Source organism: Hippoglossus hippoglossus, chromosome 8, assembly GCF_009819705.1.
Source record: "Hippoglossus hippoglossus isolate fHipHip1 chromosome 8, fHipHip1.pri, whole genome shotgun sequence".
Taxonomy (NCBI): Eukaryota; Metazoa; Chordata; class Actinopteri; order Pleuronectiformes; family Pleuronectidae; genus Hippoglossus; species Hippoglossus hippoglossus.
The window spans coordinates 17,363,123-17,380,791 of record NC_047158.1 but is presented as its reverse complement, the minus strand read 5'-3'; the positions used below and the strand labels follow the sequence as shown (position 1 = coordinate 17,380,791).

The 17,669-nt window shown below is 41.9% G+C and overlaps 1 protein-coding gene across 1 annotated transcript; it reads right to left on the bottom strand.

Annotated features, from left to right (window-relative positions):
- Positions 1 to 2,160: 2,160 nt before the first annotated feature.
- Positions 2,161 to 16,539, bottom strand: slc17a7a (solute carrier family 17 member 7a). The gene is made up of 13 exons (XM_034594054.1): positions 16,385 to 16,539; positions 7,391 to 7,643; positions 7,003 to 7,121; positions 6,525 to 6,639; positions 6,348 to 6,435; positions 5,629 to 5,715; positions 5,232 to 5,374; positions 4,872 to 5,021; positions 4,249 to 4,381; positions 3,494 to 3,604; positions 3,175 to 3,302; positions 2,976 to 3,045; positions 2,161 to 2,884 (listed from the first exon to the last, which is right to left on the bottom strand). The coding sequence occupies exons 1-13, from the start codon at positions 16,444 to 16,446 to the stop codon at positions 2,538 to 2,540; spliced, it is 1,806 nt and encodes a 601-aa protein (XP_034449945.1). The 5' UTR covers positions 16,447 to 16,539; the 3' UTR covers positions 2,161 to 2,537.
- Between the last annotated feature and the right edge of the window lie 1,130 nt (positions 16,540 to 17,669).

The window sequence follows — 17,669 nt, the reverse complement described above, 5'->3', positions numbered from 1 at the left end:
TTCCCATTAAACTCTCATTTGATTCGGATGATTCTGGATATTTTAACATTCCACTCTTCCACTTTCACTCTTCACTCCACTCGTTTCACAAACCTCAAGTTAAACAGAAATGGATTCCTGGTCTGAGAAAGAGCTGTCTGCAAAGATGCTTTTAATCTTAAAAGTAAAATACTAAGTGTCAGTCAGCACGACCTGTGAGAACAAGCAGAAAGCATAACTTGTTTGTGTGTCTGTGTGCATGCACATGTTGTAACCTCTGCCAAGGAAGTTTCACCCCTGCAAGCTCGATTACGCAAAAACTACTGGACGGATTAACACAAAACTTGGTGGAAGGATGCAGTACGGGTCAGTGAGGAACCTTTAGAATTTAGATTTTAAATATTTGGTCTGGATATGGATTGAGGACGGATCCAGGAATTTCTTTCACATTCTTTAACATTGCGAGATTGGATTTTTTCCACCATTTTCCCAGGGAATAATTCATGATTGTGATGAAAAGAATCAAGCATATATATGGGACTAGATATCTATGAGTGTGTGAAATCTTGTGCAGCCTAACTGAATCTAAAGGGGCTGTTGGGCCTTGGCGGAGGAATGTGCTTTGGCTCTGTCTAGGTGCAGATGCAAAAAGCTGTTGCACAGTTTGGTTTCCCTCCTGGATGTTGTTGCACCTCGGAACTCTTCACTTCTGCTGCATGAAGGTGGAGAGGATACCACTTTTAAATTGATGGCGTGAGAGGAGCTAATGTGATTGGCCGTGATTATCAGCGAACCTTAAACCCCCCCTCTGATGATGTATGATAATGAATATTTGCTGAGACCACCCTGTTTCCATGCTCTTCACTGCTACCGCCACATATTGTGCCACCACTCCCTCCTGCATGAAATCTGCAACCTATATGTGTTAGTGTGTAAAAGGAAGAGAGGGATGACGGCGTAAAGCGCTGCTGTGCCCATTAAAACATGCTCACCGCACAATGTTTCAGCACCTGCACCCAACACAACACACACACACACACACGCACACACACACACTCTGACCCACCAACTCAAACATGACATTTAGAGACACGGTACAGACAGATGAAAGGATGAGAAGGAGAAAACACAGGGAGGTAAACGGAGGGAGAGGCAGCAGCAGAGATACAGAGAAAGGCAGAAACAGAGGCAGCACGAGCTGTGATGCCCGGGAATATTATAATGATTGTTCCTCACACTGGTTAAGTGCTGGAACTATCACTCTCTACTTGTCATCCTGGGCCACCTCTCCAAAGAGATCACACACACACACACACACACACACACACACACACACACACACACAAACACACACACACACACACACACACACACACACACACACACACACACACACACACACACACACACACACACACACACACACACACTAAATGGAAAAGTCACAAGAGTCAGATGATTTAGTCGTAACGTGTGCTTTGTGACCCACAGGCCGGGCTGGACGTGACCTAGTTAGGTCAGGCCCAGGTGAGATTCAGCGAAACACCACATTGCAGCTTCGTGCACGTGCCCTTGCACACACAAACGCACACACACACACACACACATACACATACATACACACATACATTTAGGGCAGCCTGTTTTACAAACACACACACACACACATACAGGCTGATACACCACCTAAGCACCTTGACTGAAAAGTTTGAAAGTATAGTCACTGAGGGTTTAAAGCATGACAGACTCTCACCACATATATGAACCCGCGTTGCAAGTTAACATGAAGTGTGCACGCCTCGGAAAAACATATTGTTGCCGTAAAGCAAAATGAACTGGATGCATCACCAGCGTCTCATTGAATCCCACTGATTTTCAGTCTGCGTGTTGATTTCATCATCTGATCAATATGATTTCTATAATATCTGAGAACCTTGACAGTAATATAGACTGAGATAAAGAGCGAATTTGCTGTTTTTTAAATTTAAATTGACATTGATGTCAGCTGAAACCAATGCCCCAAAGGTGCTTAACCAGCAGGATGGTGGCTTACACATAAAAATTTAAACGCCACACAATTCCAGTGGCTTGAGAGAGTTGCTGTACACGCAAAAAGCCCACCAACACACACACACACACACACACACACACACACACACACACACACACACACACACACACACACACACACACACACACACACACAGAATCTCCTCAGCAATGTTGTGGAAACAAAGCTCCTGACCAATCATAAAGAGCCCAGGAGCAGGAAAGAAGTCTGGGAGATTTTTTGCAGATGAATACTGGATGTGTTTGTGAACGTTAACCACTAAAACCTTCATGCAATGCTTACACACACACACAAACACACAGACACACACACACACACACACACACACACGCACACACACTCACACACACACACACAATGGAATGAATTGGATGCATACTCTTGATATGTGCAGTAGTAAATACTGTACAAAAGCACACAGCAGGTCCATTCAGTGTTGCAGTGACTCTTAGAATCTTCCTCTTTCCTTTATCTTGATTTTATTTATTTATTTATTTATTATTTGTTGGATCACGTTGCTCTTCCGTGTCAGCTCCCTCTCCTCCTCTCCGCCGTACATGTAGGAGTTGTATCCAGGCGGTTGAACATACTCCTCAGACTTATCCCAGTCCGACACCCACCCGGGTCCGGCTCCTCCACCTCCTCCACCTCCTCCTCCGGCCCCGCCCCCGTTAGAACCCACCACGGGCTGGCTCATGGCCCCGTACTGCCCGCCTCCACGGTAGAGCTCCTCTGTCTCATTGGCCAGTTCATCCTCGTCGATGATGCCACACTTCTCTTCGCTGGTGTCTTCTATGTCCGCCCATGGCTGCTTCTCTCCTGATGCAAAGAGTCCTGTTTAAAAAATAAATCACTGTTTATTCTGGGGTCTTCTACACTTGCCTCACATGACACTGTAACACTGTGTTTATAAGTGGAGTCATACCATAGAAAATCACTCCTCCATAATGAACAAGGGAAGCTATAAGGAAGACATACTGCCACTCCTCACGTGTCTGGAAGAAAGTAAAAAAAAACAGGATTGATTTAATCTTCCCTCATGGACTATTAAACAAAATAACATGAATACAACTTCAAAGTTTCTTACTTTGCATTGTTAGGTTCATATCAGTGAATGTTTGTACCTTGTGTTTGGTCATGGCTCCGACTATGAGAGGACACACCATTCCTGATAATGTTCCCACCCCGTTTGAGATGCCCATCAGTATGCTGGCGTATCGAGGGGCGATGTCCAAGTGATTGACATTAAACCCTGAAAGAGGAAAACACACAAAAACGAGCACATCCTTTATTTCTCAAGGTTTTGCCAAATGCCAAACTGCTCCTCTAAAACAGGAGCAACAACCCAGTTTCCAACATCTCTCTCAAAAACTGTTGATTCAACTGAACTAACTCAGACATGAAAAGTGACACAGGTGATGAGATCTGATTAAACTCTCTTACCTGAGATTGCAAATCCACTGAAGCCCACCGCGAGGACCAGGAAAGAAATGGCAACACCTTTAGTGTGAGAGAATCCCACCACCAGCAGGAGGGTCGCCTCCATCCCAAAACCTGAAACACAGCCACACACACACATTTAGAAATGTAAGAAATCCCTTTACAGCTTTATACTCTGTCAATGATTGGTGTGTGAATGCGACTTGTACTGTAAAGCACTTTGAGTGGTCAATTAAACTAGAAAAATCATTATATAAATACAGCCCATTTAGTCCATCCATGTAAGTACATTGTAATTATATTGAAAATCTTACACTCATATTTGCACATGAAACACGAGTGATCCAACCTATACGTTGTGCAAAAAAATATTCATATGATTCCAGTTGTAGCAGCTGCTGCACTTGAGATATGACACGACAGTTATATGATAGTGCCTCGAATTTCAGCGTCTTTCTATTGGTTATGTTTTACTTTTACTACAGAATGTAAATACGTTGCATCCAAATATCTAGTTTTTCTTTCAACTGATTCTTTAACAAATCATATAATATTGTTGCAGTAGTTGCTAAAAGTAAGTAACTGAAAAAATGTTTCTAAATGAATAGTATCTAAAAAAATATTCAGATATTTAGTTGATGACAAATCTGAGATGTTCTTCTGTTTTCTGCTCTCGTCGTACACTGTCGCCAGGTTTCTTGTTTTTTTTCTTTCCATTGTTTTTTTTCTTCGTCTCCTAATCGTCCTTCAACTCTCACCTCCACAGTTCATCATCTTCCGGACGTTGGTGGTGGACATCAGGTTGTGGGTTCTCAGGTAGTCTGCCAACTGGCCTCCAATTGGCACGATGATTGTCATCACCAGATGGGGCAGAGCGGACACCATGCCCACCTGAAAAGAGAAGAGAGGTGGCGAGAGAGAGACAAGAATAGTAATTACGAGAGGAAAATATCTGGAAGGAAAAAGTTATTATCAATCATAGTCAAAAGAAATACAAAAATGTTTTTCTTCAACACCAGCTTAAGCGTCCATGAGCAAGGGACTAGCACCTAATTGAGCCAAGTTGTTAGTACAGTGGTACATTGGCCGATACTCTGCACGCACGCTGTACACACCCTATATTTTTATATTGTAATAATGCCACTTCATAATCATCAACACAAGTTTTAGGTTGTTTCTTGTTTCTTCTGTCTACAAAGATGGACGACACTTCTCCACTTCCTCTCAGTATCCAGACATGAAGCCAAAATATCCCAGATATGAACTGTTACACACAGTCTATGACCTGGACTTTTGACCCGTCAGGCGGCGCAGGTGCGTGTGGCACAGTTACAGTTTCTACAGCTGTGAAAGTCTTTACATGTGGATGATATGGTCTCACCTTGCTGATCTCGAAGCCAAAGACCTCTTCGAAGTAGGCCGGCTGGCTGATGAGCAGCAGGTAGAAGGTCCAGCTCCTGCAGAAGTTGGCCACAATGATGGCGTAGACTGGCATGGAGGTGAAGAAGTGTCTCCATGGGGTTTTAAATTTCTGCCACCGAAAGGAAAAAGGTATCACTTGGATTCACTGACTCGTGAATGATAGAGTCAGGTGTGTGTGTGTGTGTGTGTGTGTGTGTGTGTGTGTGTGTGTGTGTGTGTGTGTGTGTGTGTGTGTGTGTGTGTGTGTGTGTGTGTGTGTGTAGATCTGCACTCTAAGAGCTTTTTGGTGTTTGACTGCGAGGCTGTACATGAACCATACATGCAGAGGGTTGAGAAATGATGCAGACTCTCCGATTGCATCTTCGATGTACTTCCTCTCCTCTGTTGTGATGGTGGGATGCGCTGCAGGACTCTCGTACGACACCAGGACCCAGAACAAATACCAGAATATCCCAAAGCTGCCTGGAAGAGGAAACAACAGACACACGAGGGAACACAAAGAGTGAGAGATGATGAAAAACAAAGCGACTCAACCTATAGCAATAAATAGCAATAAAAAAACCTAGTTCTGTAAATGCAACTGACACATATATTAAGTCATTGAGCTTCTAATGAAACAGAAACATACTAGTAATGGTCATATCTTTGTATTTTACTGGCTGAACAGTCATGTTACTGCAGTAAACCAACACGTGCTTCCGTATAAGGATACTAACCATAGACGTAGAATACCGAAGGCCACCCAGTGTATTGCACCAGTATCCCAGCTAAAGGCATGGCCACCACAGCCCCTGCATAGGATCCTGAGACAAACACAGAGAAAACAACAGATCATTTATTTTTCATTTGTAGCCGTGAAGTAACGTCTGCCTTAAAACAGGTAATATAAAGCCACATGTCTTCTAATCTCTAAAATTAGCAGGTAATTCTTGTGGCTAACCTCGGGCGAAGAAGTTATGGTTTCATCGCTGTTGTTTAGCCGGATTGAGTAAAAACTTCTGAAGGGATTATCACAAACCTTAGTGGAAGGATGTGGTATTGGTCAGGAGAAAACCAATTCAAGTTTGTTGCAGATTTGAAACAGGGGGAGGATCCAGGAGTTATTTTTCATAACTTTACATTTTTCGAGGGAGTAAGTCATGGATCTTGATTAAGAAAATTAGCCACATTTGGGGAACTGGTATCTATGGGTGTGTGACATGTTGTGTAGCTTCATTGAATTTAACCGTTGGGCCTTGGTGGTGGAATTTGCTCTAATGAGTTCCATTCTAGTTTTACGTCTGAATCTGTTTCGTGACCTCAAGCTCTTAAAATGTACAGATATTTCTGGGATTCTTTCTATATTTACACAACCTCATTTTCCAACCCACAGACCCCAATGATCACAGATATTGAATTCTGGTTAAATGTGTCGAAAACGGTGTTGAAACTTAACCACAAAAGGCTGTTGTGGCCAATCGACTTCTCTCCAGTGGTGGCGCCCACTTGGCCCAGATCCCGTGGCAGGCTGGGTATGATACACCCTGAAGGACGAAACACAGTCAGGGACGCACTGGTAGAGCACACACACACACACCTGCAGAACACATACGCACACAGAAACCCGCTGTACCTCAACAAGGCCCTGGCATATCCTGACCAGTATGACACAGCTGTAATGGCAGCGGGCGGCAGATGGAATCAGCATGTTGAGGGTGGAGGTGGCCACTATGGCAAAGCCGAACACTCTTAAAGACACAAAACACACACAAGCTGCCTCAGATCAAATATTCAACGGTAACAACTGCAGCCAAGGAGGTTGTGTTTTCATCTGGTTACTGTGTTTGTCTGTTAGTTTGCAGGATTATGCAAAAACTACTGCATGAATTATTGCAATACTTAATGGATTTGAGTGTTTGGAATTTGGTGCCGATGATCTAAATCAAAATTTGGTTCTAGTGAATTGTTTGTTTAAATTGGACAGATGGACCTTGGCAGAGATTCGCACTATACTCAGTGACATTATTGGAACAACAAGCTACTCAATACTGTTTATAGCAAGGTCGTTGGGCCCATATTGGACAAGATTTCCTAAATTTAAAAATATTCACCTGTTGGCTGCAAATTTTTGACATATAAAGCCACCCGGGATCTGTGTGACAATGTAGCCCCAGAAGAAGGAGCCATGGATCATCCCCACTGTCTCAGGGTCCCAGGTGAACTGTGCAGCCTGGAGAAAGAAACATATTTATGAGTTTAACAATGAAAAACTAACAGTCATGAGGACAGCAAATAAACTTCATTGGAGACCGACCTTTGAGTCAGTTTTCACCTCTCAGCCTCTACATATATGTTGTAAAGCTATTCGTATAAATAAAATGAAGTTCTTTAAAATAACTTTTACTGGCATGAATTGTGTCCTGAACAAAAATAAAACAAAAACAATACAAACACATTTGCCGAAAAGACAACAGCTTGGATTTCTCATGTTAAACTTACCACGAGAACTTCCTTGTTGCCTTTGAAGACAGTGTGGTCGTTGACCATGCTCACAATGGCCACACCCAGGTTGCACCGGATGCCGAAGGAGATGCAGAACCCCAGGCCAGACAGGATGGCGATGATGTAGCGCCTGGGCAAACCAAAGCAGGTGCAGTCCACCACCGGCAGCTCTTTCTCCTCCACCAGCTCAGGACGGCCCTCCGCTGATAACTCGATGGTTTCTCCATTGGGCTGCCGCTTCTCTATCAGCCTGCAGGAGGACACAAAGAGTTCAGAAAATAAGGTTTTAACAAAGATATCCATGCATCAAGAGACATGTATATGTTACACAAGATGCAATGATAAATACATAAAAAAGGTAGAATTTGACATTTAAAATAAAGCTCTGCAGGTTTTAACAACACTTCAGTGACAGACCCAGAGGTGAGTCAAACGCAGATGTTAGCCTGCATCTTTTCTGTCGATCTGTTCTAACGCTGCAAGGACATCTTCTGGAAAAAATGCTGCTCCTTATTTGCTGATGAATTAAAGTGGTCAAAGGTAGATTTCCATTTAAAAAAACAGGACAGAGGGGAAGAGGGAGAGGTGAGAGTGTGGTCACACACTGGTGTACACCTCCATCAGGGACAAAAACTTGCATAACGTGGAAACTGTGGCTCGAATGGCGATTTCCTGGGAGTATGAGGAACATTTCCAGTTCAGGGGACTTTGGGTTGTAAAAGCTTAAAAAGTTGCAAACACTGTCTCCTGGTGTAAGTAAACCATCTCTGAGCAGGCGTCTCAGTCTCCTCTTCATTCATCCCACAAACACCACGTAACTAAAACAGGTTGTGAGAGTTATCACTTTACTTTGAGACACTGGAAAGAATCAGGGTTTTTGCAAGCTCTTAAAAACTTTCTTAACAATACAGATATTAGCACGTTGAAATAAACCTTCAAACTGAGTCTATAAACACCCCTGGTCAGAAGTTATCACATGTGCACTCAGCTTGGTTGTGAGAAAGACCGAATATCTACTGTCTCTCTCTCTGTAGTTTGTGAGATAACTTATTCCAGACTCAGCTACTTCAAGTATAAATACTTCTGGAACTCCAGTATCTGTCGTACTTGACATAGGTATTGAATCTCATTCATTATGATCCTAAGAAGTGTTAAATTAATCTTAAAGCTGCAGAAACCCTGAGAGTACATGCATTTTTTCTTCATGCATGTATTTTACAAATTTTGTGGCATTTGCCCACTTTCCGTGAGCGCTCTCTTCAGATATACATTCACCTACAACATGCACCCGGTTGGGGTCGTGTCTGACTCAGTGTGTGGAAGCAGCTGTCACAGGATGAGGAGCTGAGATGTCCCAGAGTCCTCTGCTTCACGACGCCTGGGACCTGCTGGTGCTGCTCAAGATGTCCACTCTCTCTCACACACACACACAGGAGGCCGACACCGAACCCCATGATACCACTGAGTGGACAGGCTCGGATGTTAATACTGGGAATTCAGAATTGAAAAAAAAAGACACCTTAATAAAGTCTGAGCAAACTCAAGACCTTTATTTGTTTATCGCTCTATTTATTCATACATCTTAGACTTGTTTTACAGATATATACTTTTCTAATTTATTGATTTATTTACTTATTTACTTTCTCAGGATTGATTTCCCTTTAACCCCTTTTGCTTTGTATTTTATCTTGATCCTTTTCACATCTTTTTTAGTATTTTATTGTTTTATCTTTATCATTTTTATCTCCTTTTATCGGCCTTTGGAGTTTTCCTCATTTTAAAGTTATGAGATTTTACGACAGCAGTTCCTCAGTTCCTGTTAACATTGTTTTGCTCTGTGCGTGGATGGGGGTTGGTGGGTGGAGTATTGTTATTGGTTGTTTGTTCATGCTACCGCTCATTTTGTACAAGACCATTTTTGTCACTTTTTTCCACAGGAGTCCAACAGAGAAGTCAGGAGAGCGACCATCTGTGTATTACAACCCCCCCACGAACACACACACACACACACACACACACACACACACACACACACACACACACACACACACACACACACACACACACACACACACGCACACACAATGCAGCAGATACACATTTCTACAATTAAACAAGACGTACCACAACAGTTTTTAATGTAGCTACACACACACATATATATATATTTATACAACATATATATTTAACACAAGTGTGTTTTTGCATAACTGTAAATTCACAGTGAAGTGCACTTGTGTGTCAGCCGTCCACTTTCCATTGGCCTGATCCAGTTAGTCAGTGAGCTGGAGAATCGTGCACAGGAAAAGGCACAATCACCACGAGGATTTGCACCATGTGATGAGGATCGTTGCATTTTAAAAACACAAAAGGTGTTTTTAAATTTGAGCTTCAGCACATTTCTAAAGACACAGCGTCGAACACTCCTCTGTTTTCTCAAGGAAACGTTCCAGACAGTTCATCTCTCTCAGGCTCTCAACAGGAACTGCAAAATAACTTATTCACACACAAGACAAGTCGGGCTCTGACACTGGTTAATTATTGATGTGCTTTTGGCTGAGATAAATAATTGAATCCAGCTTTTACACTGTGATCTGTCACTACCCATCTATCTGTTGTCCGTCTGCCTCTCTGCATGTGCGCCGTTTCATCCGTGCGGTCGTTATATTTCTTCGTTATGCTCGTGGATTCCTCTCCCTCCCCCATTTCCACACAGCCCATTCTGCATAATCTCTTTATAGGTTCATGCAATCGGTCGATATGGAACAACAGGACCAAGATATACCAGTAAAATTATCCCTGAAATAAACCTGGGTCCATCATGAGATTCTGTTTTTGTTTTTTTTAAGTAAGACGTAAAGGACAACAGAGCAGTAATACTTTGTAAAGCAACGTTTTTTGAATTTGTCAGAGATTAGAGAGGCTGCTGCATGCATCCTCTCTCCCTCTCTCTCTTTGTCTCTCTCTCTCCCTCTTTCCCTCCCTCTCTTAATCTGTTACAACATTCAGATTAGGATTACAAAAATGATTTACTTCCGGAAATGAATATGGAAGGACAAGGCTAGTGCCGGGGCTTGGTGCAGCGGGCTTCTCTCTCTTATCACGACACACACTGTTGAGTTCATGCTGCTCTTTGGTTCATTTGTGTGAATCCGATTAACTTTCATTTACACACAATTGTCTTTTACCAAATCAAAACAAAATGGTTTCCTAAAATGACAGTTTTGTGTCTCTCGTTTGGTTTTTACGTTTTTAGATTATAAATGATTAATTTCACTTTTTACCTCTGCTAAGGAGGTTATGTGTCTGTTTGTTTGTTGGTTGATTTTGTTAGCAGGATTACGCACTAACAAATAAACCGATCCCCACCAAACCTGGTGGAGGGATGGGGCCTGAGTCTGGGAACAACACATTCAATTTTGGGTGCGGATGCAGATTAAGGGGCAGATACAGAAAAAAATATGTCACTGTCTTTTTTAGGAAATAATGCAGAGATACATTTTTGTTTTAGATTTCTTAGAATGATTTGTTCCACAGCTGTTGTTAAATGTTCTACTTGAATTCTTATATTCTCATAATAAAAAAGTCAATGATGTTGCTAATCAGTGACATATGCCAGGCTGTGTTAACCAGCAACAATAATCCCATTATCATGTAGTATATGGAAAATGATTAATTTCTTATGTGAATTAATGTTTTGAAAACTGGCATTTTAAGATTTAAATACTGAAAATGAATGAATATTTGGTAAATTATGATCAAGTAATGTTTGTTAGGTCATTTAAGGAGAAACATACAACGCAATATTAATATGTATATTATTTTAAAGCAGTTTTAGGGAGGGGACATTTTGTCCCCAAAGATGCTGACAGGGAGTTTTTTTTTTAAGGAGCCTGAGGGTTAATGGGCAAATACAGGAACTTTTCTTCCTGCTCTCTTTATCATTTTTTAACATTAGGCATTTTTCAACACTTTCATAATTTTTTCAGGGAATAAAGCACCGACATATCAGGCATATATTATGATATTTATGAGTGTGTACAATCTGGTGTGGATGTAACCGCTGCATATTTTAGATTATTGATGTTAAACTTTCTAATTAACATATATTTATGTTGCTAACTTTATCTCTCATGAGCAGATACATGTAGTTAAGATTTTAAGATAGATAAGATAGTATATTTCTACTATAAGAACAACACAATCATGTGTGGGATTGTTCGGCCTTGTTTCAGCTACAGCACATGCATCGGCTTCTGGAAATGGAAACTGAGAGATGCCTTTGTGACAATTATCCTGTAATTCTAAGCAATAAGTCGATCTGACACAAATTGTTTTTTCTATGGAATCGCTGTCGTCTCTGCACTAAACCAACGCTCGGCCCCTGAGTGGAGCTCGTCATCCTTCTTCAGAGTGAGTGCGGGTTGCAGGAGGATCCTCATTAAACCTCAGGACAGATTGCAGCCTGACACCTACACATATGCTACCAGCTAACGAGGCTAGCCCACAGCAGAAATTACTGTTAATTACACGGATGCTTCGCACTAAAGGGCAATCTGGCCCGTGCGCATGTGTGTGAGTGTGTGTGTAAGTGCCCTAAAATAGCTCACTAGCTCAGGGTCTCCCTCCTCTAATGTTTTATGGTACTAGAGGAGGATTTAATTGGTACTTTCACTGTAAAAACAAGTACAATAAACTTTAAAATCTCAAAATTAGAAAAAGGCCCCGTCGCTGAGCAAGTTCAATGAGAGACACAAAGAAAAGAAGAGTCGTCCCGGGACATTTTCCATCGTGCGAGACGCTCACGTCCACTCAGGTGACGTCGCTTCTCTTCTTAGCATGCAGCGAGGACCTGATTGCTCTCAGCTGGCAACGATTAATGAGGCATATTATAGGCACATATTGATGTTGAACATATTTAATGTGACACACAACTAATAAGGAGGCGAACAGAATGAAAGATCTTCCTGGAGCCCACACAACTCTCCACATTTGCTATGATATTGTGAGAAAAGCTTTATAATTTTGCCCTATTTGTGATTTTACATGGATGTATAAACTGTGACAGTGAGTAAACACGTGCTGCTTGGTGCCTCTGTTTTTCTCTGTATGTTAGATTCACCAATTCACAGAGCGTTCTGCATAATCCTCTCATAAGAGGATGATGGAGGCCGAGAGAGAGAGAGAGAGACAGCGATGGAGGTTGACGGTAAAAATATTATATAACGCCAGACGCCCTGGTCATCACATCTGTGTGCCGATTGATCCTCCATTGTGCCGCATGTAAACCTGCACTCCCCCCAGCCCACCTCAGTCCTCCTGTATGAAAATGATTTCACCCTTGTTTGACCTCTAGTTAGGGGTCAGATTATTATGGGTTGTAGCTTTAGGATTTTACATTTAATTTTTAAATGGAAACGTCTGCAGATACTTTGTAATTTTGATAGTGGTGTCTCCCCCTTCCTCCATGAGCCTCTCACTGTCCCTGAAGTGAACAGATTGGGTCTCGGTGGGACTGTGTCACCCAGGGAGACACCCTCCTCCCCATCCTGTCACACCACAGCTTTTCCCCCCCTCTCTCTCCTGTGGACACACACACACACACACACACACACACACACACACACACACACACACACACACACACACACACACACACACGACCTTCAAAGTCGTATTATCGAAATAAAAGTGAAAAACTCAATCCCTGCAGATGCACTCACACACCAACACACACTTCTCTCTACCTTTATCAGACAGTAGACGATGAACTGAGCTGTTCCAACAAACGATCATCGCGTTACACATGAAGATAATTTCCCGTTCTGCTGTGTACCAGAGTGTTTTGAAAACCGAGCTGCAGCAACACACGGAGGCTGCATGAACACTTAATACTGGATCTGTGCTAACGTCATGGATATAAGCAGCATTGCTGCCAATAACCGTGCACGCTGAGCGGTTGCAGCTGACTCTCCAAACTGCTCACAGGTTCACTATGGAGACCCCTCCATACACATGGCTACATGTTGGTTCACCAACACACAACAACACAGGCAGAGCGACACACTGACAGAAACTCACAGCCAAGGCCCAGCAGAGGCTTTAAAGTCAATCAGGCTGCACCACACTTTTAGAAACTCAGAGATATCACTTCCCTTAAGATCCCAGAGAAATGGGTGAAAATGTTGAAAATTGTCCCTCCTTGCAATGAGAAAGTGAAATAAAATCCCTGCTACCCCCCCCCGATCCAGATACACACCAACATTCAATAGGTTATTTCCTAACCCGCTACAGGGAAACTCTTCTGACTTTGCATGTGCACAAAGAAGTGAGCTAAGTAGCAAAGCTGCTCATGAATAATTTCAAAAACATAATGTTTTATAAATATAATAAAAGGGAACATTTTTAGATTGATTAGAAGGCTGTGATTAAAACCTACCAATAGTTTGCAAATTTTCAAAGTGGTTGAAAAAAAGTAGGTATCTGTTAAACTCATAATTATCGAATATCTTGGTCCTGTGCGTAATGCCTTGTGTGGAGTGAAAAATAAGTTCCCCTTGTGTGGCCATGCAATCCAGCAGATTCAGATAAGTGGCTGATTCATTTAAAAGTATTTTTAATGAATACATGTTGCAATCTTGTCATTTCTTTGAGAGGCAAGATGTCCAATAGACACTTTTACAATTCCTACCAAAAGTTGTAGAATAAATCTGTGTCTTTATATTTCATGCTGTGTTGTGGAGTAGCTCCCTGGCACAAGAGGATAAATAAAGGATATTTGGGCTTTTCTTTAAAGTGATGTTAACAGAGTGAAATAGGCTGAGGAGCGATGCGGAGTGTACTTGACCTACAGTGCTGAAGTTTATGCTTAGCTAGTGGAGTTTAATATAGAAACAGGAGATGCATTCTGATGGAGAAAATGTTTAAATAATAGATGGACGCCTGGCTGCTTTCATCAGGAGGGATCGGGGTTTTGTCTGAGAGATGGTGAGATTGCACACAGACACACTCACATATTCACACTGCGCAGGGAAGCTCGCCGCACTAGAAAATGATCACATTTCTATGCACACACGTACAACATGAAACATAGATGGTTGCTTGCACTTTACACTGAGGCCACATAAAACCATGGGCTCACTGTAGCTAAGCTGAGGAAATGCCCACTGCAACCAATCGGACCTCCAATCCGCTACATCACATCTCTCATAGCGTCCGTGAACACGCATGGCTCACGACCAGTAAGAGAGTAAAAGCCTGAGATTTGCATGTCTGTTAATCTGGGAGACCCTGATAGGCGGGAAGTTGTCCGCGCTGGTTTCTCAATGGATGGATGGATGGATGGATGGAGGACGGAGGAGGGAGCGGCTGCAGGAAGTGACATGGGGCTGGGATGGAGCGAGTGGGAGGGGAGGGTTCAGGGATTTGCGTGGCTCGACAGCTGGACTGAAAAACAGGCTATTTCAGGACGGGATTTATACGTTTGGTTGCTACCTCAAATCCTGAGAGCGTGAAAGCTTAGAGCAGTGGTTATTGCATGAGGTTCCACCAGTGTCTTTAATCTCTTTTCTAATGAAATATTGTCTGCACACCAATCTGTGTTGCAACTTTCATACAATTTATTTTACTTTATCACATTCGCTATTAAAGGTAGTTTTATATGTTGTTCTTTTCTTTTAAAATGACCTGCACTGATTTATTTTTATCGCTATAGGCCTTCAATCAAAATGTCCATCAGAAGACGATGTAAAATGTTCAGATGTTGGAGTTGGGAAAAGTCATTGAATGAAAAGTTGTCAGTTTGCCTTTTTTTTATTGTGTAGCGACTGATAAATACACTTGGACTGGAGTGTTGTTGTAAATCATTGTATAGTTCAATTCTAATAGTGGGAATTTAAGTTTGAACGATTGATATTATATTATTCGATTATAGAAATAAGTCTCTGATGATGTTTGTGATGATTTACTAATCCCTATATCCATTCAACTATGCAATACTTTAATGGTAACCAATTATTATTCATTATTTTTAACGTTGTTTTATCCTTTTACCTGTATCCTGTATTTTTTTTTTTTTTATGATTTCAAAATTCATTCGTCAGAGGAAGACAGATCAAACGTTACTCTTTGACTTTTTTTGAACTGTTATAAACACTAAAGCTCACTATACACAGACTGATAACAATGGCTTTAACATTGGAGATAGAAAGATAGATAGATAGATAGATAGACAGACAGACAGACAGACAGACAGACAGACAGACAGACAGACAGACAGATAGATAGATAGATAGATAGATAGATAGATAGATAGATAGATAGATAGATAGGTAGTTTAAGACTTTGGCACCATCTGCTCAGCGCTCTCATCCAGCCAGGTCGTGCCAATAACGCATAGAAATATTATGTAACCGCACTTTCCCCCTGACACACCAACACGTTCAATCCACTCTGAGCTGGGACAAATCTGACAAGAACAAACAAACAAACAAACAGGATGAAGCGAGTTCAGAATCAAACAGCATCAATCTTAGTTTTTGGAAGAAAAGTGTCCAAAGCATGACACCACAGTGAAAAAAGCATCCACTCCAACATGCACAAGTTCACTGCACTGTCACAAAATGAAAAACAAACAAATAGAAAACCAAACGTGAAATCAGAGCCAAATAATCCGTCCAATCTCTCGCAGCATTTTGAGATAACCTCTGTCAGCGCCGCGCACAGCTGGAGCTGAGCCTCTGACACGATCTGCTGCTTCGACCCAACAGTCGCCTCTTTCCTCAGCTCAGATCAATAAGGAACAAACTTTTCCTCTACTTTACACTTCCTGGTTGGATGAGAGAGAGAGAGAGGATGGGAACCCGCAGCGTGACGAACCGCAGCGTCCCGCAGAGAACAACCCACATCCATCCCCAACACACGCGTAAAAAACGGGGGTAAAAGTGAGAGGGTGGTGGGGTCGGGAACATTTGAATGAGGGTGTGTAGCTACCTGTGAATTTTCCCCAGAGTTTTCCCCGCCGCCGCCTTAAACCTGTCCGGTCGGATCTCCATCCTTACAGCTCCCTGACCCGGCCCCGGTGTGCCGATGTCCCGCGCACTCCTGTCCCGCCCGAGTGCGCGCAGTCTCTCTCTCTCTCTCTCTCTCTCTCTCTCTCTCTCTCTCTCTCTCTCCCTCTTGATTGGGAGTGGTCTCTAGTTTAATATACAGATGCAAAAACACAAAACACACTTGTTCTATGCACCACTGTGTGCTCACATAGCAAAATTGCTTTGGCACAGATTTGGCCCACATTCCACATCTGGCCCAAATACCATATGGATGCAATGATGGCACATGGGATCGTCCGCTTCCGTTTGCCAGATCTGGGCCACAAGTCGGCCATAGCGGGGCCTCATGCCAACCAAAGGTGGCCCGAATTTGTTTTGTGCTATTCAGGCCATATTCACCATTTACCACATGGGCCACTTTAGGTTCATATCCAGATTACAGTTTGCCTAGAGCACCACGTTTGCCAAAAAGAGGCCAATGTTTGTTTTGGAATATTTGTGGACAACTGCGCCACAATGCCAGATAATAATAATATAATAATAATAATAATATATTTTATTTGTAGAGCATTTTAACAATGCTCAAAGATACTTATCATAGCAAATAAAAGCAAATCATTTAAAATATAAAATACACATTTCTCATCACACAATGAAAGCTGTTCTGAAGATTGTAGTGATCCATATACAAATATTTGATCAATTAAACACCAAACAAACACCCAGAACTACACCTGCAAACACGAGGAAGATTTTGTAATAGCAATAATAGGAAAATACATCAAGTCGCACAAAACTAACTTCACAGAGAAGAAAGGACTTGAACTGCACAGGTATTGGCAATAGTATGTGTTACAACAGCTCTCCCACCAGAAAGTAAGAGTGTAAAGAGCCTTGTGAGAATTAAAGTGATATTGATGAAACAAAAATTGATGGAACTTCCCTTAAAAATCCACAAATTCTTACAGATACATAGAAAAACAGACGTGGTGTCTGAGGAAAGTTCCAGAGCTTTAACTGAAAATGTCCGCTTGCAGCAAATATCTGTAACATATATGAACTGTGATTATGTAGTAATGCATTTGAATGATAAAAGGTGTAGGTTAACTGCTTCTGTGCTCCCCAACAATATTTATTTGTATTATCCTATCCTTTGCACAAATTCACAGAAAATTCAAAACCACAAATGGCCTCCAGCTTTGTGAATAAAACATCTCACCAACATT